Raw genomic sequence first — 22,069 nt, 5'->3', positions numbered from 1 at the left:
TCTTTTCCGGGGGTTGCCTTCTTTGGTGATGAGGGAGGAGGTGAAGGAGTAGGAGAGGTATGAGACTCTTGCTCTTCTTCTTCGACTGCCGGTTGTTTGTTCTTTCCTCGGCCTGAGCTCTTGTGAGCGATAACTTTCTTTCTCATGGTGGTGGTTCGCTTAGATGGTGGTGAAGGAGAAGATGATGAGGTTGAGTGAATGTGGATATGGGTGTGGGTTTGAGGTGTTGGAGGTTTCTGAGACAGAAGAATTCTCTCACTCTTTCTTGGCGCGGTTTTCTTTTTCATATTAATGGAGGAATAAGAAGGTGAGGTTGACAACCGAGTGGAGTGGGAGAGAAGTAAGGTGGGTGACACATTTAATGTGCCGTGGAGAGAGAGAGGGAAGGAAATAATGATCATTAGTGGGCGGTTAATGACCATTATGGGCGGTTATTGCCCAAAAAGATGATTTTCCTTTTAACTTTTGAAATCAAAAACTGAAAAGTGGTTGCCTTGAATCAAGGGATTAGATGGAGAGTAGGATTTGATTTGACACTAACTACTTCCAAGAGGATATGGTGACACAATGAAGAAGATTCTTTATTTGTATGTGAAGGAAGTTAACAAAAAAACTGTTACTGTGGGGTTATGGAAATTTTGGTGGGGCCCATAAAATTTTGAATTCTGCGTTGCCTCCCCCTTGACCACAGCTCTTCCATTGTTCCATTTATTTTTATCTCGTCCAAACCTACGAGCAAAACAGAACAGAGTCACAACTTCACATATTTTCAATAAAACTTAAATCAAACATTCCTAAACTTTTTCTCAATGTACAGAATCTGTCTTCACAAAGAGGTTTTGTAAAAATATCAGCAATTTGGTCTTCAGATTTTACAAATTGAATATCAATAGTACCCTTTTGCACATGTTCCCTAATAAAATGATATTTTATCTCAATGTGCTTAGTTCTTGAGTGCAGAACAGGATTTTTTGAAATGTTTATAGCACTCATATTATCACAAAATAAGGGTATACTATTGATTTTTAATTTGTAATCTTCCAATTGTGTTTTCAACCAAATTAATTGAGAGCAACAAGCAGATGCGGAAATATATTCGGCTTCAGCAGTGGATAAAGCCACTGTGGCTTGTTTCTTGCTTGACCACATGTTGAGTGAGCTTCCAAGAAAGCAACACATGCCGGAGGTGCTCCTCCTATCCACCCGATCTCCCGCATAATCTGCATCACAAAACCCTACTGCACAAAAGTCATCAGATTTAGGATACCATAATCCATAATTACAAGTTCCCTTAATGTATCTAATGATGCGTTTAACAGCCGTAAGGTGGGATTCTTTTGGATGTGATTGAAACCTTGAACATACACCCACACTTTGGACTATATCCGGTCTAGAGGAGGTAAGGTACATGAGTGAACCTATCATTCCTCTATACCTTGTTTCATCCACATCTTGGCCATCATCATCCTTTTCATGTTTATTATTGGGATGCATAGGAGTTCCCATTGATTTGGAATTTTCTAGGCCAAATTTTTTAATAAGTTCTTTTGCATATTTTCCTTGGTGAATAAAAGTACCACTAGGAGTTTGCTTAATTTGGAGGCCAAGAAAGAAAGTAAGCTCTCCCATTAAACTCATCTCAAACTCACTAGTCATGAGTTTTCCAAACTCTTCACACAAGGAGATATTGGCCGACCCAAATACAATGTCATCAACATAAACTTGAACAAGAAGGATATCATCATTAGATGTCTTAATGAATAAGGTAGTATCGGTGGTTCCCCTTTGAAAATGATTTTCCAACAAAAAGGCACTAAGCCTCTCATACCAAGCTCTTGGAGCTTGTCTAAGACCATAAAGAGCCTTAGTTAATTTAAAAACATGATTTGGAAATTCTTTATGTTCAAAACCGGGGGGTTGAGCCACATATACTTCCCTATCAATAAAACCATTAAGAAAAGCACACTTAACATCCATTTGAAACATTTTGAAACCCTTATGGGCAGCATAGGCAAGAAGCAACCTAATTGCTTCCATTCTAGCTACCGGAGCAAAAGACTCATCAAAATCAATACCCTCTTCTTGATCGTAACCTTGGGCCACTAATCTAGCCTTGTTACGAACAACTTGTCCATCCTCACCAAGTTTATTTTTAAAAACCCACTTAGTACCCGTTACCTTCTTACCATCCGGATGAGGTACTAATGTCCAAACCTTATTCTTGTCAAATTGAGCAAGCTCCTCTTGCATTGCTTTGACCCATGATGGATCCTCAAGAGCTTGTTTGACATTGTTGGGCTCTATTTGTGACAAGAGAGCAAGATTGCTAGGTTCGGTTGGCCTTTTGGTGGATGATCTTGTTGTTACTCCTTGTGAGGGATCACCAATGATGAAGTCATGGGGATAACCCTTCATAGACTTCCATTCTCTAGGCTTTCGGACAGGTGTTGAGCTTTGATGAACTTCTGATGGTCTCACTGTTTCAGTTTCTCGTCCCTGTTCAGGAGACAGATCGGAACTTTCTCCTTCAATCTGACGAGACAAAATGCGACTGGCAGATTCTTCATTCTGGACAGATTTGGGATTTTCTTTGCTTGTTCCAGCTCCTTCTCCATCTGAATTATTATCTATCACAGTACTGGAAATTAAGTTAGAATCACAAAAAGTAACATGTATGGATTCCTCTATTGTCCTATGTTCTTTGAGATAAACTCTATAAGCCTTGCTTGTGATGGAATATCCAACAAACATTCCTTCATAGGATTTTGGATCAAACTTTCCAAGGTTTTCTTTATTATTAAGCACAAAGCATTTACATCCAAAAACATGAAAATACTTAAGATTTGGTGGGGTTCCTTTCCATAGCTCATAGGGAGTTTTCTTTAACCCTTTTCTAATGATTGTTCTATTCAAAATATAACATGCTGTGTTCACAGCTTCAGCCCACAAAAATTTAGGAATTTCATTCTCACATAGCATGGCCCTAGTCATTTCTTGAAGGCTTCGATTCCTTCTTTCAACCACCCCATTTTGTTGGGGTGTTCTAGGGCATGAGAAATTATGAGAAATCCCTAAGTCATCACAGAATTTTTCAAAGTCTTGATTTTCAAATTCTCTTCCATGATCACTTCTCAAATGGGCAATTTTCAAATCCTTTTCATTTTGAATTTTCTTGCAAAGGGTGGAAAAAGCATAAAACGCATCATTCTTATGAGCAAGGAAAAGTACCCAACCGAATCTAGAGTAATCATCAACCACAACAAGACCATAATGTTTACCTCCCAAACTTTGAGTTCTAGTAGGACCAAAGAGATCAATATGTAACATTTCCAATGGCCTTTTGGTTGAGATTCCATCTTTTAACTTAAAGGAGGATTTTACTTGTTTGCCCAATTGGCAAGCATCACAAGTAAGGTCCTTATCAAACTTGATGTTTGGAATTCCTCTAACCAAATTCCTTTTGACTAACTTAGAAATTTGGTACATGCTAGCATGTCCCAACTTTCTATGCCAAAGCCATTTTTCAGATTCAAGAGAGGTGAAGCATGTTACATTTTGTTCCTTTAAATCCTCAAGAGTTAATCCATACACATTATTGCATCTTTTAGCTTCAAATAAAACATCCCCAGTTTTCTCACAAACAACCAAGCACACAAACTTCTTAAAGATAACATCAAAACCTAAATCACACAATTGACTAACACTAAGTAAGTTATGTTTCAAACCATTTACAAGAAGCACATCATTTATACAAGAAGAAAAGTTTTTACCAACTTTCCCAACAGCCACTATTTTTCCTTTTGCATCATCACCAAAGGTAACAAGTCCTCCATCATATTCATCAAGCTTTATGAAGAAGGTTGTCTTCCCGGTCATATGCCTAGAGCATCCGCTATCCATGTACCACATATTTTCCTTTTTCTTGGATGCTAGGCAAACCTACAAAATAAACTCAAGTGACCTTAGGTATCCAAATTTTCTTGGATCCTTTCACGTTAAACCATCTCTTATGACCCAAATCATTGTAATCAAAGACAACTTTGTGAACTTTGTCACCAATCATTCTTTCACCAAAGAAGCATTGAACTGGAAAATGACCACTTCGGTTGCACATTCTACAAAATCTTGGAGTTGTAGTTTTATTAAAGTGAGTTGGGTCTTGATATGTTACATCATTTGAAGATGAGGCAATATTTTCAAGATGTGATTTTTCAGATTTATAATAACCCAACCCAGCTTTATCATAAAGAGGTTTTTGACTAGCCAAGATTTGGTTCAAATTTTCAGAACTTTGGGTGAACTTGGCTAGGTCATCTTTAAGTCTTTTAACCTCTTTGACCAACTCTTCATTTTGCTTAAAACAGTTCACATATGCAAGAACGGAATGATCACTTTCACAGCTTCTAACTTGGGCTTTTAACTGCTTGTTTTCTTCCACAAGATCACAAGCAGTTTCGGCCTCTCTTAGTTTTTCTTTGAGAAAATCATTTTCAGCTTTAAGAATGAAATTATGCTGTTCAAGATCTTGATTTTCTGCTAGAAAACATCTAATTTTTTCAGAAAGGTGATCTATCATGAGATGAAGGTCTTCAATGTTAGAGTTCTGAAATGATACCTGATCTATCTCATTTGCCATGAGACAATGCTGTGATTTAGTCTCAGACTCTTCATCATCATTTTCTGAGTCATTTTCCAAATCTTCCCATGTGGCCATCAGTCCCTTCTTCTTTATCTTTTTCGGCTTCTCTTCCTTTTTCAACTTGGGACAGTCAGATTTGAAATGACCCGTTTCCTTGCAATTGAAACAGGTTATTTTGCTGAGATCTTTCTTTGTCCTCCTGGAGCTACTGCCTTTGCTTTTGAGCTTTGCCATTTTCCTGAATTTTTTTGCAAACAACACAAACTCATTTTCAGAAGAGTTATCACTGGATTCATCATCCAGAGGGTTAGTCACAGAAGAAAAGGCAATTCCTTTCTTTTTTGAATCTCTTTTCAAATAGGAGTTTTCAAAAGCAAGTAGGTTTCCTCTCAAATCATCAAGGGTCATAGAATCTAAGTTACTACTCTCGGAAATTATTAAGGCTTTTGTTTCCCACTCTTTTGTGAGACATCTCAACACTCTTCTCACTAGCACAGATTCTGAATGTGTGATTCCAAGAGCATCTAAGCCAACAGTGATGATGTTGAACCGTTCGAACAGTTCATTAATGGACTCTCCTTCCTTCATTGCAAACATTTCATATTCCCTGTTTAACATGTCTGTCCGAGACTTCTTTACAATGGTAGTTCCTTCATGAGTGATTTGCAACTTGTCCCAGATTTCCTTTGCTGTTGTGCACCGTGATACTCGTCGGTACTCCTCAAAGCTGATCGCACAATTGAGCAGATTGGTTGCCTTGGCATTTAACTCCACCGTCTTCCTATCTTCCTCGGTCCAGCTTGCTTCTGGTTTAAGAGAGACCACTCCTTGAGCATTTGTGGTAGTTGGAAATTTAGGGCCCTCCAGGATGATCTTCCAAAGTCTGTAATCCACAGCTTGTACAAATATCTTCATCCTCTCCTTCCAATAGGTATAATTTTTCCCATTGAAGAGGGGAGGTCTGTTGCTTGATTGACCTTCAGACAGATTGTATGATAACACATTTGTGCCACTGTTTTCTCCCATGAGGATCTTTACTCCAAGCTGCAAAGCTTGATCTCTTTGAGACCAAGCTCTGATACCAATTGATGGTTTCAGTGGCTAAGAGAAGGGGGGGTTGAATCTTAGCCCCCTTTTTGAAGCTAACACTTGCTGTCCTTCAGAAGAGACTTTTCTGTTTCTTGCTCGTCACTGGATACGAGCAACTCAGTTTTGTCTCGTCCCTTGCCACGAGACTTTTTGTTTTGTCTCGTCACTTGGCACGAGATAATTCTAGCTTTTGCTCGTGTGTGGTAGAAAACAGAAATGGAGTAGAAAGAGAAAGAACTTGCACCCAGATATATCCTGGTTCGGTTGCTAAGTGCAGTGCAACCTACATCCAGTCTCCATCACAAACATGATGGAATTTCACTATAATCAACCAGATTACAACTTGTAAAGTGCTAACCCAACTTACAAGGGGATTCCAACAGAATCATGATACACAACATAGATGAACAAAGGACCTCTAAGACATCTATGGCTTTTTCTCTTAATTTTGCACTCTCTGCCTTTTTCCGCTCTATGGCTTTTTCATTACAAACCTCACTTGTTTGCCTTTTACCAAGAGACTCAAGACATGACAAAATTAAACAGAAAACACTAAACAGAATACATTGAAGGAGAAGAGAAATCTGTTAGCTCAGGTAGCTCTGAGAACTCTGTGCCTTGCACTCTCAAATTTTCTCCTTTTCACTCCTTGCTTCAAACAGTGGTTGTTTCCCCTTTTTAAAGAAACAGGAAAGCCTCCACACTTGAAGCCAAAAACGAACCAACTTTCTTCCTCCTTCAACAAACCGGTTCGGCCACACAGAGAGAGAAGAGATAACCATGCATTAACCAACATGCAATTACCTCTAGTCTTTTCTTGATTATCAACCTTCATCAATCCGGGCTCTCCATCCTTGGCTTCCTCTCCAAGATGGATTTCTGGCCCTTGATGCCTCATGATGATGATGACTTCATCTGCTTCAAACTCTGCCTCCAGCCATCACTTCGCCACTCTAGCTACTCCCTGTGGTGGTTGGTCAGATTCGAAGACAAGCCATGCTTCAAGAATCTCCCTTCTGGCCGAATCTTCTTCTTCCATTTTGAGCATGAAAGGCTCAAGATTGCTTCACCAAATCTAACCATATTTGGTAAGCATCCTAGCCACAGCTCATCTTTCTTTTGGTATGTTTTCTTGCCATCATTTGCTCGATGGTCTTAGGCGCATGCAGCTTCTCCCTTTCGGTATTGAGGAACATTGGTTCCATTATTTCCTGGACAAGAACCGAATAGAGAAGAAGAAAGAGATGAGAGAGAATGAAAGAAATCTGGAGAAAAGAAAAGCAATGCTAAGAAGTTAAACAAATTAATTAGGCATAGCTTGCTTTTACTTCCCTTAGCATAGAGTGGCGTGTTTGACATAACACCCATCAATCAATTCAGCTGTATTTTCTCTCTCATGTTCCCCATGCATTAATTAACAATGTAATAGATTTTGAAATCCATCACTTGTTAAAGCTTGGTTCCGTTGGAAGCATTAAGCTTTCATTTTCCTTTTGTTTCGGACCAAGGGTGGAAGCTTTCATCACTTGTGAAACTTGGGCTTGTAGTGTTGAAATAAAATCTGGCCCAATTGGTAAGCATTTGCTTTCCTGATGAAATTGTGTAACGGACCAAGCATGGAAAGCTAGCATTGGGCTTGCAACATTATTATATATTCTGGCCCATTAATATAAAATTTCAGCCTCATTATATAATGCATGCAACAAGGCTAATTGTTGGGCTTAAGTCAGAAACTCATTTCTCGGCCCAAACATAAAATCTGCAACAAAATTATTAATCAAAATATGTTAAATGAAAATCAGATTAATAATTTTGCAATTATTTATTTTAATAATGTTTAGTCATCACAAATATTATTTTAGAGTTTTCCAAACTCATCAGAGTGTATGAATTGAAATTAATTTTTCATGTTAGTTGAATGGGTGTTTTTTATATGTTGTACAGCTCAGGTAATTTAATCTTGGGGAATCATGGGTAAGTATGTTTTTTTTCCTAATCTGTGCTAGGATTGAGGAACTTCTGTGATAATCAAGTTGATTTAATTTTGCTAATTTGCTATATGCTGCTGAATTGCTGTAATTAGATATCGAATGGTGTTGAAATTATGATTGGATGTTACAGTTGTTAGAGATTGAATTTTGCTTTTATCTGGGTCTCATATTGTAATTGTAGTTGTTAGAGATTAGATGTTTCTGGTCTGCTCTAGTGTTTAAATACTAAGAATGGTGTTTGTATGAGATGTTCTTTGATTTTGCTAAATTACTGGACGTTGTCGTTAAATAATCTTGGATATTTGAGTGTATGAATTGAAATTAATTTTTCATGTTACTAATTACGTGTGTTTTGCTGGATTTTTGTTGTATACAATAGCTGATGTTCTTTCTTGTGGTTTGGGAGTTTTGGTAAAAAAAAGTTAGTTGTAACTTGGTTTGAATGTGGCCATTTAAAATTGTAGCATCAAAAAGTGATTTTTTGTGCAGATTTATTGGAGTTTTAACGTGATCTATTGGTAGTTATGAGACCATTATCTAGTTGGACAACTGTACGGTTCTTTTATCTTGGATCGGATTTTTTTTATTATAGATTGGATGGTTCTTTTGTTAAACAGATGAATGTTTCATTTTTTTTCATTGGGCTGGGTCCTCACTTTGGTGATGATTCTAGATTTTTTGACAAGATAGCAGCTTCCATGTGAAAATGGGTAAGTTAATGCGCTAGTTGAAAAAAATTGTATGGTTCTTGTATGAGCTAATGCTTGAAAATTAATGTTTTGGTTTAAATGCTTACAACCCCGTATTTATTACTTGGATGTTGCTTGTGAGAGGCAATAGGATGTTTCTTTATCATCGCCAATTGGATGGTTCTGAATTTGGTTTTTAGTTTTCACGTCTTAGGCACTTGAATCTGCATGTACTTAATTGAGATGTGATTGGCTTTCGTTTCATTATATGTTCCGCAACACGTTAAATGTTTTAGAAATTTCGCAACTATCTATATTTGGTGACTAACTTGATCATGTAACTGCTTTGATATTTCTGTTTCTATCGCAGTGGTTTGCCCCAGTCTGTATCGACCGTCATTGGTGGCTATATACCTTTGAGATTGCTCAGAAAAAGCTATGGGTGCTGGATAGTATGTATACAAGAGAGCCTAATAATGAAAGATTAAAAATACATGCTTATGCGATAAGTATACGTGAACCAATTAGTTCACGGTTAGCCTTATTTATTGAAAATGTATCATTGCTAACGTGTTGCTGCTTTCCAGGGGATAATCATTGAAGACATGGCGAAAGTTTCTATGCCTAGATATGAGCACATAGAGAACGGCCTTCCTCGTTTCTATCCTAGCGTCCCCAAACAAGATAATGGGTCAATTAAAAAGACACCTAACAATACTCTTAACAGCACTTTACTTGATAATGATATCATGGTTGGATATAATATTCTCTTTTTGTACATATAGCTGTGATTGTGGTGTATTCATCATCAAGTTCATGCAGTTTTGGAGTTTAGATAAACCCTTGCAGTTTTAGGACAAGGTGATGTTAAATATGTTATAACAATTAAGTTGAACTTTTTTCTAGTCAATTTCTTTCTCGGTTTTAAAATTACCCTCCCACACGTAATTGCCATGTAGGACGTTGTACAGGAGTTTAGGAAGGAGATCATACTAGACATAGTGATGGGTCCTCATAATTCACAAATTGGGAAGGCACTGCAGACATTGGACAGCATTCCTGTTCGCCGCAACCAGCCAAGGAAAAAGACTAAGGCTGTGAGATCACCGTTCATGGCACCGAGCACGAAGAGCATGCTGCAGCGTGTGGGGTTACCCACTAGAAAGCCAAACAAGGGGAGAAGACAACATAAGAAGACTTCTTGACTAGGTAAGAAAATATCAATATAGACATCTACCTTACTACATCTATGGTTTCCTTGTGGTAAACTTATATAGCTTAATATGGCATTTTACGGCTTAAACTCGTTTCGTGTGAGTCTGATAAATCCTGTTTCACTGCAGGTTTATGATTTTATGTTTCTGATTTTGTCAAGTTGATGGTGACAATCAATCCAAAACCTCTGAGTGGATGGTGCTTACGCTAAACACTATGATGTTTCTTTTATTTGTAAATTAGATGATTCTGGATCTATTTTTTGAATTATCATGTTTAAGGCATTTGAACTTGTTAGTACTTCATTGAAGAGTGAGTGGCTAATGTTTTATTAGATACTCCTCAGCAGGTTTCATATATTAGGTGTTTCAGGATTCTCAAGCAACAAGTTTCCAAGTTAGTGATGTCACTAGTTCATTAAGCAATGCATTGCATATTTATAATATTGAGTCAACTCTGATCGGTGTATATAACCCTTTTGTTCATGTCTATGCTTAAGTGGCAATTCTTTCCATTAAACCATTGCACGGCCTATGGTGGTGATCAGTATACACAAAGTAGGATTTTAAGTGGATGGTGTCTCTGGTAGGCACTCGGATGTTTCTTCTCATTGTAAAATGGATTGTTTGGTATATGATTTCTTTGTTTCATGTGTTAAGCATTAGCTAATGTGTGCACTTCATTGAGATGTGAGTGTGCTTGCGGATTTAATATTCCACTCGCTGCCTTTCTTTTTGTGTTTTTTTTATACTCTTCAACCATTTTCAGTCAGATTTAATCCATATGTTTTTTGCAAACAAATATGCGGCAATTCGTTCCTTTAAAACCTTAATAAAATATAAATGGGGAAAGGATAACAATAGTTGCGCTTTTGTTTCTTTGAATGAATACTTCAAAACAGGATAAATGCAAGTGACAAAATAGAAATGGGAATAGTTTATTAAGTTGTATGTAACGAATGACACCAAACTCACGCCAAGAAACCTCACTATATATGCCTAAAAGAATTCAACAGGTGCGTGAATCCGCCACCATCCGATGAATTATATAGTAGAATCCTCAAATCTTTTATTTACAGAACCATGGTGATCATTATCTGACTTAAGGTCAACATCATCCTACAAGATGCACAACACAAACAGAACAACATACATTAATCAAGAACACCATTCCATAAGAAAAGGTTAAAATATACGTCGCTTCTAACACATACCGGATGTGATTTTCCCTTTCTTTTTTGCAACAACTTCTTAATTGACTTGTCCAACTCTGCTCCAAGTCTCTTACTCTTCGGCCATCCTTTGGTTTTGACTCTTGAGGGTCCTTGTATGTCATGTACAATAGCACCGCCTGTGCTCTGTGTGGGCATGGTATTCTGAGTCACAGCAACAGTAGTGGAATGCACGTTGGCATAATAATCAGTCAGCTTGGACTTTGCATCCCAAAGGGCAGCTCGCAAGATGACTGCTTCCTCATCACAAGCAACAAATTTTTTAGCAACGTTATAGAACTCTGAACACAGATGCCTGAACAAGTTGTTGCTTTCATCACTCCGAGCCACGTCATGGCTACTCTTGATGTAAGTGTGCTTGCGGATAATATTTTTACTCCATCGAGGAAGAACATAGCAGCTTGGTACTGTGTCAACTCTGTAGTATGACCACACCGCAAGGGTGTGGCAACACAATATACAAGCGGATTCAAACTTGTTGCACTCGCACTGACCCTTTCGACTCAAAGGGTCAAACTCGACTATGAAAGTATGGTAGACAGGCTTCCCCCAGAATACCTTATGCTCGTCCACTTTAATAGAAATTGTATCTCCCTTTTGTTCAATTGATCGAACCACGCAGTCGTTTTTTTTTTCTTACCTCCAGCTGAAGGGTCCTGAACATATTACTGGTGTATTCCTGCTGAAACTGTCTCTCAATGCCCGTGCTCCCTATACATGGGATGACTCCTTTCGAGTTCGTAGCATCATCTTCCAGCTCCTTTTGCTCATTGTTTTCAAGCACATTATCGTATTCATGGATGAACTGAACCAACCCACTCTTGCAATGCAGGTATCCACCATAAAATGCATGCATACTTTCACTACGCTGTGTACTCCTCATCCCTGCCCAAAATTCACTCTTGAAGAATATTGGAACCCACTTCCGCCGATTCGCATAAAGGTCTGCCCAAAAAAATGCATAAGAATGCCGCTTATAAACAACGTGATGACAGCCTCCAAAGCAATTATAAAATAAATTAGAAAAAAACATCCAGACACACTACGAGAAAAAATATCTATTTATGTATTGAAAAGAACATCCACTGACTATAGGAGTAGAAAACTCAGCTACAATTCTTAGCAAAAATATAAGAACGGAATCAAGCCGGCAAAAATCATATGAAGTGAATAAATAGGCAACTAGAAACCAACAGACGGGATTTAATTTAACAACCACATACTTGTTAACCATCTGTTCTGGCCTAACTTAAATTGTTTGACGAAAACAGCCCAATCAACCTCGAATGATTCAGTCGAAGGAGAATTCCACACAATGTGATTCATTATTGCATTCAATTCTCCGTACTTAGCGTAGCCACCGAGCTTGAATTGTGATTTCTTCATTATGTGTCAGATGCACTATCGGTGGACAGTATCAGGTAGGACCTTCCTAATAATACCAGCCATTGCCTTGCACTGGTCAGTGATAATCTCCCTTGGCACAGTCCCGACGCATCTCACCCATTGCGTGAACACCCACTCAAAACTAGGGATCTCCTCGCTCCCAAGTAAAGCACAGTCAAGAAGAGTAGACTTTCCATGGTGGTTTACACCGACAAATGATGCAAACAGCAGACCATGTCTGTGAAAAGAGCAAAAATAACTGTGAGGCAACAAGACAAATTTAATAAATAACTGCTCTTGCAACTCACCAATAAGTATAGAGACATGTTTCTTCTGTAAGTGGTGTCAAACGACACCACATCTCTGTAATATTCATACGAAGCCCTACACCTTGCATTTACCCATAGTGCGCTCCTAAATTTATTAGCATCGTCAACATCTATGGCATAAAAGAAGTTGGGATTGATCTCCTTCATTCGAACGAAATAATTCATCATCCCTTGGAAGTCCTCATTGTTATCGGAGCATCGGAGATTGCGTGTGATATAATTTCTGACATCCTTTTCTGAAAAACCCAGGTTTGAGGACCAACCAACCTCGTTTGTCAGTGCTAGATACGTCTTGTTAGGTCTTATTCCAGCCTTGTCGTTATCCGTAATGACACACTTAGCATGAATGGTCAGCTTCCGGTACTCATGATAGTAGACAGCTTTCTTAGCCGAACATGGGTGAGAATGCCTCAATTCTAATCTAGACACAACCCAACTTTCTTTCTCCTTGTCCAGCACAACATACATCCTTGCTCTGCATCTCGTGACTGTAATTCTGTTTGCTCGAGTTGCTGCGTTCACCCTAAACTCTCGATAACCTTCTCGCGTGCAGTAAATAGATTGATTAACCGGTATCTTTGATTTCTTCCGCGTCTTGTCGAAATTCGTGTTCCTGATTTTAGTAACGAACCCAACTTTCTTTGCATAGTTTGCATAAAATTGCTGTGCGAGAGGCAACGAACCAAAACTCATTCCTATGACTGGAATTTTCTCTTCACCGACGCCACTATGATCCGGTAACTGTAACGTCAATACACAAAATTAGATACGAATTAAAACTAGCCCTAACACAGTATGTATTTAATACCAATTCTTAGCATACTTTAATAATATCTCAAATAAATATTTAACTGTACCCAAATTTTTCAAAAAAATGAGCTTTTTGAATTTTAAAAATATCTATATTATACAGATTTGTCTCACTATAAATACTCACCAAAATTTTAGCCCAATCCAATATATTGAATGTTGGATTGGTTTGAATTTATAGGTTAACGAGTTGATCACATAAGGAACCAATATATTTGATAGGTTCACAAATCACAAAACACCTTTATATAGTAACCTGCGAAGATTTTTAGTAAAATCCTATTATTATAAATATAGAAATGATATTTGAACTTTAGGAAAGTGTACAATCATTACTCTATTTTTGTTTTTCTTTTATATCATTAAATGGTCTGATACCACTTCAGGATTCATATAGCACTCACTAATATAGTTATACTATATTGAAAGCATATACCGAATTGATGTAAACTACCCTAAGAAAGTAAATGAAAAGTAAAATTAAAGCATATTCTCATCAAAACCTTGCAAAGGCATAAATACTACCAAAAAGAGCATATATTCTTTCTTAGTCAATAATACAAAATTAACACGGTGAAAGACGTAATGTGACTTAAAAAATATCTAATTAGCATGAATTAGAAACATTCACATAGCACATTCAAACCTCGTGTCCGTAGTTCAACTCATCCTTTCTAGTCACAACGATGTCGATTATTTCGTCGACCATCAATTAAAGACACCGGAAAAAACCATTATCAAGTTAAGATCCTTTCTTACTATATAATGAATGAGTCCAATAAAAACTATAAAAAAATATTGCAAAACAAATCTGGGATTCAATCAGACTTTAATGATGGCAATTCTTATGATTCGAACATGCTGGGTAAGTATTTAATAGCGATTTTAAGCATACTTTGCTCAACTAAATATATCACTGTGCCAGAATTTTTCAAATGAATATACTTTTTGAACTGAAAAAACATATAATTAGCATGAATAATAAACATTCAAATAACACATTGTTATGAAATTTCTTACAACGAAGGAGAAGCTTATACAACATACCTTTGACCCTTCTTGTTTTTGAATAACTACTTCACCCACACTGAATTGTTCATCGCCTTGTGTTGGATTGATCAATGTACTAATCGATCCGCCTTCCGAGGTTGAAAACGTCATGGAATAAGCTCTCTTTCGGAAGTGTTGCACCGCACCCTTCTCTTGGATGGTCCGTTGGAGGAGGTTGGCGCCGCTGATGTAACCAAGAGCGAACCAATCACTGTAACCGCCGAGAGGGAGATAGGATGAATAATCGGAAGCGTATACTTCACTTGAGAATCGAGCGGTGCTTGGATGGACCAATGGAGGAGGTCGGCGCCGTCAATGATCTGTAGAGAGAACCATGCACTGCGTCAAAGGAAAAAGGAAGTTTGAATCGGGCTTGATTTTCTGCCTCTGTGATCTCAGGAGCAATTTTTGAAACATATTAGTCAAAATGTGATTTTAATTAAATAGTAATTAATAACAAATCTTGTAAATTAAAAAAAAATTAAATTAATTAAGATTGAAATCTAAATTAATGTGGTTTTGTTTATTTTTTGGTTAGTCACCTCTTGATTCCATATACTTTTTCAATTAATTTAATATTTTTGGACATAATATTTCTGTCCATATCTTTTCTGGCAAACACAATTTTTTATCTTTTTTTTTTTATCTTAATGTCTCATTCCTATAAACAAACACAATTTAAATTAGCAGTTATAATTTGTATTTCTAGTACCTTTTAACAAGTTGCTAACAATACTATCAAATTTTAGACGTGACTGTAAACTTAACTCATGTAATAAGAACCTTTGGTAAAATTATTTCTAAAAATAAAAAATGTAACAGTTTAATATTTATAACTATATTCATTTTAATTTTAATTTAAGAAAAGTTACATAAATAAAATAAATTACAATCTATATTACACGTTTGTCCTTAATCGAACATTTTCTATATATTTGTCCTTATTTTTTATCGGTAAATCGTGGGGATATATGAATATCACATTTTAACATAAAATAAAACAAAAATTTTTATAATTAAAAAAAATTAGTCAAAAATAATCGTAATTTATCTATTTAACATTCATTAATTATTATAATAATTAATAAATATTAAATAAGATAAATTTAGATTGATTTTTTTTGTCAACTTAACATTATCAAAATGAAAAAACTCCCACAATTTAGTCAGAGAAAAATAGGCATACTAAAACCTGCATGTGTCCAAGCATTCAATATGATTTAGCCCACACACCAACCAAAACCGAAATGCTCCCAACAATTTAACATAGAACACGTCAAATCTTATTAAAATCCAAGTCCTCATCACGATTTAGAGTTTCAAAATGTGAACCCTACTAAATTACCTGAGAGAGTTTTAATAGGGTCCGACGACCAAAAAGAGTTTTAATAGGGTTTAGAAAAATGCCCAAGAACATTAAATATTTATAACTAAAATTTAAGACGTGACGAATCTAAAAAATTTTATGAGTGGAATAAAATATACATAATATGATAATAATTTTTATAAGAGTATATATTTATTTTTGTCTTTAAAAAATTTTAAATCACACTTTAGTTTCCAACTAAAATTAATTATTCGATTAGTTTTTAACAATTAATTCCGTCAGTCACTTAGGTCTTTGTCTCCGTCAACTCTAAAGGAAGACAAAATAGTCACTGACAACTCTAACATGGGACAAAATGATCCCTGACAATTCTACCAAAGGACAAAATAGACCACACACTTCCTAAATCTTTGTGACTGGTACATCTACTTCCTCTGCACTTCACCCACCAGAAGCATCCACTCCTCCGTCTTCAATAACATCACCTCTAACCCCGACAACATTCACGACATCCTCAAGACCAAGTTCCACAACTATCCCAATGGCACGTCTTTCTCCATTCTCCGTCAAGCAATATAGATTGTTGAACATTAGGACATCATGATAAGATTCTCTTTCGACATCATATGCAAATTCTCATTTGAAATATACACTGAGTGCTTCATTCCTTCTTTTTCGGAGTCCAAGTTGGCAGACACCTTCGACCTCGCATCCAAGCTATCAGTACAACGAACAATGTCGCTGTTGCCGCTCATATAAAAACTGAAGTGATTACTGAACATTGGTTCGGAAAAAAAGTTGAAAAAAGCAATCGAAATAGTGGACAATTTTATTTATAATATATTTAATTTGTTATACATTGTTATATTATTCATATATTATTATTATTTAATAAATATTTTATGTTAAAAATAAAATTTATTTATTTATTTTTAATAATCTATAATTTTACTTCTATAATATTATTATTAGTTTTTAAAAATATTATTAAAATTTGTTATGTCATTATTGATTTTTAAAATTTAATATTGAGACTTGTTATGTATATTTAATTTTGTTAATTTACAAAACCGTAAATGCAATCGAATCCAAACCGCTTGAAATTAAATCGAATTTCTTAACAAAAAATCATCCAATCCAAAACCACATCGCAAGTAAAATTAGTGTTCAGATGAGCTTTTAACTCAAAACCAATCCAAACCGCATCGCGAACATCCCTATCTCACACCATCCCCGCCAACCCACCCCTTGCTCCTCGGCACCTTCGAAGCAGACCACTTGCTTGGCCATATCATCTCTTACTGCCATGATGGCGACCTCAACGTCCTCTGCCAGACTGCCACTGCCAAATCGACCACCTCTTCTCCCTAGTCGTCATCCGCTTCTACGTTACCAAGATCCTTTGCGCTCTCGAGCATCTTCACTCCATCAGCATCAGCTACGACAACCTGAAGCCTGAAAACGTCCTCGCCCAACAAATCAACCATGTCATCCTAACTGATTTCAACTGTCCCTGCCACCTGTCGCATTCTGCCCTTCGCCAACACATTTCTACATGTGTAGAAATTTGTATCAATCTACACCAGAGTGCTCGCCAAAATTTAATATGCCAACTGCTATGGTCTATTGGTTTCTAGACAAACTATTAAAAAGACCAGACAGATCTGATGATAATGCAAATAACTAAGAATAGAATAGGGCGGAATTGGCACTTAAAGTCACAATTTGTTTTATGGTGATGCATCAAACTAGTTGAAAAGCTTGACCTATGTCACAAAGAAGCATTTATTCAATTAAAATAAATTTGCACAGCAAACACTGAGATTAAACTCCCTGAAAGGAGAACAGAAGTTGCACTCTGACACACCAGCAGCTAATAGATCTAATAGCCTCATTCGCTCTTATTTTTCCACCACTCCAAAAACTTTGCCTCTGCAGCCAGTGTATCTAACCTGTAGAGTTGAAGTGCATGATTTGCAATTTCATGCCCAAACGTCCACCCAAATACACCTCCAGCTAGAAAAGAAAGTGCAGCACCTGTGCAACACAATCAGGAAAATAAAAGTAAAATATTATAGAACTAATTTAGACTCAACCAAGACAAGTATCTAAACAAGCCAGGATGATGACAGCTTTGCTTACAATAAGATGATCAAATTAAGATCAATCAAAAGCATAGTATGTTATAGAAAAAATGTTTCAATGCTATGAAAAGTAGGGGATTACCATGCAAACTTCTGGAATATTTCCATGCGTAGCCTGCAGTGAATGCTGCTCCCAAAGCACTTCCAGTGATGCCAAATTGTACTGCATCTCTAGCACTTTTCAACTGAGATGGAAAAAAGAAAAACACTCTGGTGCTTCAGATGACAGCTAACGGAGGTAAAAGCATAAGACCGACTATATATTTCAGCTCATGAATTATCGAACACAGAAAGACAATTTAGTAAACTATATCGTAGAATTCGACAACCATAAAGAATTATTGTGAAAAAAGGGGTGGGGGATCAGCAACTATCATTTCATGTTATTGGCTATCTACTAAGAAACTAAGCTTTGACATGAGCTACTTAGCATTACACAATGTTCTTTTTCCTCTTCTTGGAAGAGCAAAAGGACATTTCAACAGGATCAACAATCATCTTTGGCATTGGAAACAGGTTCAGTTCTTTGGTTCACTTGGATCATAGAAAAAATGATCACCCTTAGATTAAGGTCTCTTCTATACTATGTGATGACAACAATGCTGTTTAGAGTTAATGATGGAAAAGGAGGCCAACATAAACATATGTGCAAGAGAGAAAACATTTGGAAAAAAATAATTCAAGTACAACTGAATATCAAATAAACTATAAATAGAGCCTCCCAAAAGATGGTGTGACGCAAACGTGAAAGAAGTGTCATACAACATACAAATACAAAGAAGAGACAACGTGAATATTCTAATTTTAATTCAACAAACATAGAAACGGATTCTTATTGAATACTAAGAGTTGCCTGAAGGAAAAGAAAGAACCAGTTTTCCACAAGATACTCACCAACTCACCATAGCATCTAATAATTGACACAGAAGGAAACATGACATATCTGAATTTCCAATAATTTACAATACATTAATTACAGTAATATGAACTGAAAAATTAATAAGCTTGTTTGGTAACTGTTTCAGGTTAAACAATAGGAGACACAAACTTATTTGGACAACGAAATAAAGACAGAAACAAGCAACATTTCTCTGTGTCCGACAATTTGCGTGATTTTCTAACCATCCAAAAACTAAGGACAAGGAATAGGGATCTAACTTTTCTATCTTGTCACCATATTTCCTGTCATGATACACTTGCCAAACACAACTTAATGTTCTTTGAGTTCAAAATTAACCAAGAAAAGAGGGAGTTTTTTTCTTCCAATTGAAAAGTATATCGACTTGGGTCCTCTAAAGATATGCACAATATCACATTGCCCCATCAATCAAAGCAGAAAACATCAAAACCAAAACAAAATCAAATTACATATATACGGATAAATAAAGTGATAGAATCATTACAGCAGGTCCATGAACAGGATCCAAAGCAATGAACTGATGAACATCAGAATCAGTCCAAGGATGGAGTGGCCTATCGCGTTGGATAGCGTTGGAATAGTTGCTAAGGAAGGAGAACCTCTCCGACCAAAATTCCTTGTAGCTATCCCAGAAAGATGCCATCACCCCCAATTTCTCTTGTTTCCCTCTGCAATTACAAGAAACCAATCAAATCCAATGGTTCAGTCAATTCTATAACAAAAATATTTGCACTTAATCAAGTATTGAAAATAATCATAAGCAGCCAAAAAAAAAAAAAAGAGAAAAATCGGTATTCACAGTTTAACTAAAGTTGATGCAAACTACTCATTGTAATATTTCGTTGTTACATCCATGCCTCTTTATTTTCAGGTGTAGAGGATAGAAATGAAGCAGGAATCCAAGTAATAGCGTGGACACACAAATTGATAATGATTTCAACAAAATCGATGACTGTGAATCCGAATACTTATGATAATAATAATAAAGAAATGAAATGTGGTGAAGGCATTTAATCCAATTACGGAGTCAATTCATAATCATGAGTTGAGAAATCAGAGCTTGAATCAAAGAAAAGCGAATACAGGTGAATACGGAGAAGAACAGAAGAGTGTTACCTAAGCGTAGCAGGAGCGAAAGTAACGCTGACAAACGTGAATGGTGAATGGGACAGTCGTTTTCTTCAGCTTGGGTCGTGTGCTACTGTTTAGGTTTTGTAAATGGAATCCCAGACGCAGATCCATTCATTGCGTCTTGTACTTTTTTTTTTTAATAAAGATCTAAGTGGCATTTTTTAAAAGAAAATTCAACTTATTTCTGAAGAATGTTTATCGAAATATATTATTTTTTATGTTTTTTGTTTTTAACAAATTTTTATTTCGTAAACAAATCAGTTTTTGTATCAAATCCTTTTCTATATAGAGGAATTTATCTAAAAATTTAAAATATTTTTATATTTTTAATAAATAAGAATAAAGACTTATTTTCCTACTAAAACTTTTTTATAAATTTTAACATTAATTTGTCTAATAAAATAAAAATGTAAAAAATGTTTCCATAATTAAAATTGATTGAAAATTAAAATGCTGGTTATAATTTTTTGAGATTGATTTATTGTTAAATATTCAAATGGTTCAAATCCTAGGTAAGGTGACTGTTGTGAATATTAAGGTAGGAGGGTGTATGTTGCACTTTCCACCGGCTAGGACTTTGTGGAGTAAGGTTATGTGAAAATATCCATTATGGGTAACATTGAAAAAAAAGGGGCATAGCACAATTGCTTCGAGCGGAGTTGAATGAAGAGAGGGGGAGCCAATCCGATTCAATGGGCCATCTCTAAAGTTTTGGGTGGAAACCATGGAAAATGGACTAGTTAATTATGTCCATGAGTAAGGGAAAATAATTTATCTATATGAATGAAAACGAAAAATAAAACTTATGTCCATGAATAAAATTTAGTTTATCTAAGTTTTGGCTTAAGAGTATTTTTTTTAAATGATTCAGTTTGGGTTAGGTAACTTAGGTGGTTATAATTTTTTTTTTTGAAGTTGATGGAGGTGAACTGAAAATTTATTTAAAATGCCAATTAAAAGAAGAGTAAGTACATACGAAAAAACACAATTAAAGAATATTATTTCTGTTATTATGGGTGAATATATTTAAGTAGAGTTTGATGTATAATCCAAAAAAAATTTCTAAAAGACCGTTAAAAAGATTTAATTATTAAAAAGGATATTTAATTAATATCAAAATCATTAATAAAGACAAAATTTGTTTATAATATTAAAAAAAATAATTTTTTTTATAAAAAGATAAATATATCTTTAATTATCTTTTATTTATGTGTTATAATTTTGATATTGATATATATTTTTTCTAAAATTTTAGTAATTTTTTATTATTTATTTAATTTCATTTATTTTTTGTTCTTGTGATGTTTATCCGTTGACAAAAGAAGACAAAAGATCATAAAAACTAAAAATAAATAAGAAATAGATAATTAATTAAAATTATTAAAATTTTAGAAGAAATAAAGAAAATAAAAATAAAAAAATAATTAAAGATATATTTGTTTCTTTATAAAAAGAGCTGGTTCTTTTTCTTAAATATTATAAATACTATAAAAAGATTTACCCGTTAATAATTTCACTACTAAACATCCTTTTTAATAATTAAATCTTGTTAACGGTTTTTTATAGTAATTGTTTCCAAAAAAAGAAGAAGTTTGATACAAATTGGTTCCTTTTGAATTCCTGTTATGATTTTTTCGTTGTTAATTAAACTTTGTAACACCATACCACACTAAACTTTACGCTTAAGTCATAAAACAGAGGTGGTGTGGTATTACGACCTCTAAAATAAAATTTGTACATATAATAGAAGAAGAATTATAATATGCTAGGAGCCTTGAAAAATAGAGAAAATAAAAATCGCAAAATAAAAGCGCAACGCTCAAGGAACGAGTTAACTTGCGTGTTAAGAAAACCATAACTATTAAACATATGATAACAGAAGTAGGAATAGAGTGCCAAAGATACAAAATAACAAGCTCCTAACTCAGCCTGCGAAGTCAAGACTGGCCGGAGAATATTTACACATATATACATACATATCCAAAACCCAAAAGTACATATACACAATCCTGCCTCTCCATAAACCTCTAAGAGGATAAAAAAGGACAAGTTATGCAGAGAGAAAGCTAAATACATATATATATACATCACTGTACAACAAAACTATACAACAATACTA

At 35.5% G+C, this 22,069-nt stretch overlaps 3 protein-coding genes across 3 annotated transcripts; all 3 read right to left on the bottom strand.

Moving 5' to 3' along the window:
• Nucleotides 1–10,666: 10,666 nt before the first annotated feature.
• On the bottom strand, nt 10,667–12,240 carry LOC130974932 (protein FAR1-RELATED SEQUENCE 5-like). Its single transcript, XM_057899771.1, has 4 exons — nt 12,078–12,240; nt 11,495–11,799; nt 10,837–11,448; nt 10,667–10,741 (listed from the first exon to the last, which is right to left on the bottom strand). Exons 1-4 carry the CDS (start codon nt 12,238–12,240, stop codon nt 10,667–10,669), a joined length of 1,155 nt encoding a protein of 384 aa, XP_057755754.1.
• Nucleotides 12,241–12,255: 15 nt separating this feature from the next.
• On the bottom strand, nt 12,256–14,088 carry LOC130974931 (protein FAR-RED IMPAIRED RESPONSE 1-like). Its single transcript, XM_057899770.1, has 3 exons — nt 14,026–14,088; nt 12,565–13,310; nt 12,256–12,478 (listed from the first exon to the last, which is right to left on the bottom strand). The coding sequence occupies exons 1-3, from the start codon at nt 14,086–14,088 to the stop codon at nt 12,256–12,258; spliced, it is 1,032 nt and encodes a 343-aa protein (XP_057755753.1).
• A 3,333-nt stretch (nt 14,089–17,421) lies between these two features.
• LOC130973607 (succinate dehydrogenase subunit 6, mitochondrial-like) lies at nt 17,422–20,087 on the bottom strand. The gene is made up of 4 exons (XM_057898225.1): nt 19,936–20,087; nt 19,304–19,487; nt 17,983–18,085; nt 17,422–17,793 (listed from the first exon to the last, which is right to left on the bottom strand). Exons 2-4 carry the CDS (start codon nt 19,460–19,462, stop codon nt 17,648–17,650), a joined length of 408 nt encoding a protein of 135 aa, XP_057754208.1. The 5' UTR covers nt 19,463–19,487; nt 19,936–20,087; the 3' UTR covers nt 17,422–17,647.
• Between the last annotated feature and the right edge of the window lie 1,982 nt (nt 20,088–22,069).

Source organism: Arachis stenosperma, chromosome 4 (genome assembly GCF_014773155.1).
Source record: "Arachis stenosperma cultivar V10309 chromosome 4, arast.V10309.gnm1.PFL2, whole genome shotgun sequence".
Classification (NCBI taxonomy): domain Eukaryota; kingdom Viridiplantae; phylum Streptophyta; class Magnoliopsida; order Fabales; family Fabaceae; genus Arachis; species Arachis stenosperma.
Note: the sequence above shows the minus strand (reverse complement) of the source record. Positions and strands in the feature narration are given on the sequence as shown.

Excerpts from the sequence above, each read along its gene's own strand:
- LOC130973607 (XM_057898225.1), bottom strand. The coding sequence starts at position 19,462 with ATGGCATCTTTCTGGGATAGCTACAAGGAATTTTGGTCGGAGAGGTTC. Across the intron at positions 18,086-19,303 it reads ATCCTGTTCATGGACCTGCT|TTGAAAAGTGCTAGAGATGC; the intron begins GTAATGATTCTA and ends TTTCCATCTCAG. Across the intron at positions 17,794-17,982 it reads ATATTCCAGAAGTTTGCATG|GTGCTGCACTTTCTTTTCTA; the intron begins GTAATCCCCTAC and ends TGTGTTGCACAG.
- LOC130974931 (XM_057899770.1), bottom strand. The coding sequence starts at position 14,088 with ATGGTCGACGAAATAATCGACATCGTTGTGACTAGAAAGGATGAGTTG. Across the intron at positions 13,311-14,025 it reads AGTTGAACTACGGACACGAG|TTACCGGATCATAGTGGCGT; the intron begins GTTTGAATGTGC and ends TTGACGTTACAG. Across the intron at positions 12,479-12,564 it reads ACCACTTACAGAAGAAACAT|ACATGGTCTGCTGTTTGCAT; the intron begins GTCTCTATACTT and ends CTCTTTTCACAG.
- LOC130974932 (XM_057899771.1), bottom strand. The coding sequence starts at position 12,240 with ATGAAGAAATCACAATTCAAGCTCGGTGGCTACGCTAAGTACGGAGAA. Across the intron at positions 11,449-11,494 it reads TCAGGACCCTTCAGCTGGAG|GGAGATACAATTTCTATTAA; the intron begins GTAAGAAAAAAA and ends ATTGAACAAAAG. Across the intron at positions 10,742-10,836 it reads GAAAGGGAAAATCACATCCG|GATGATGTTGACCTTAAGTC; the intron begins GTATGTGTTAGA and ends TGCATCTTGTAG.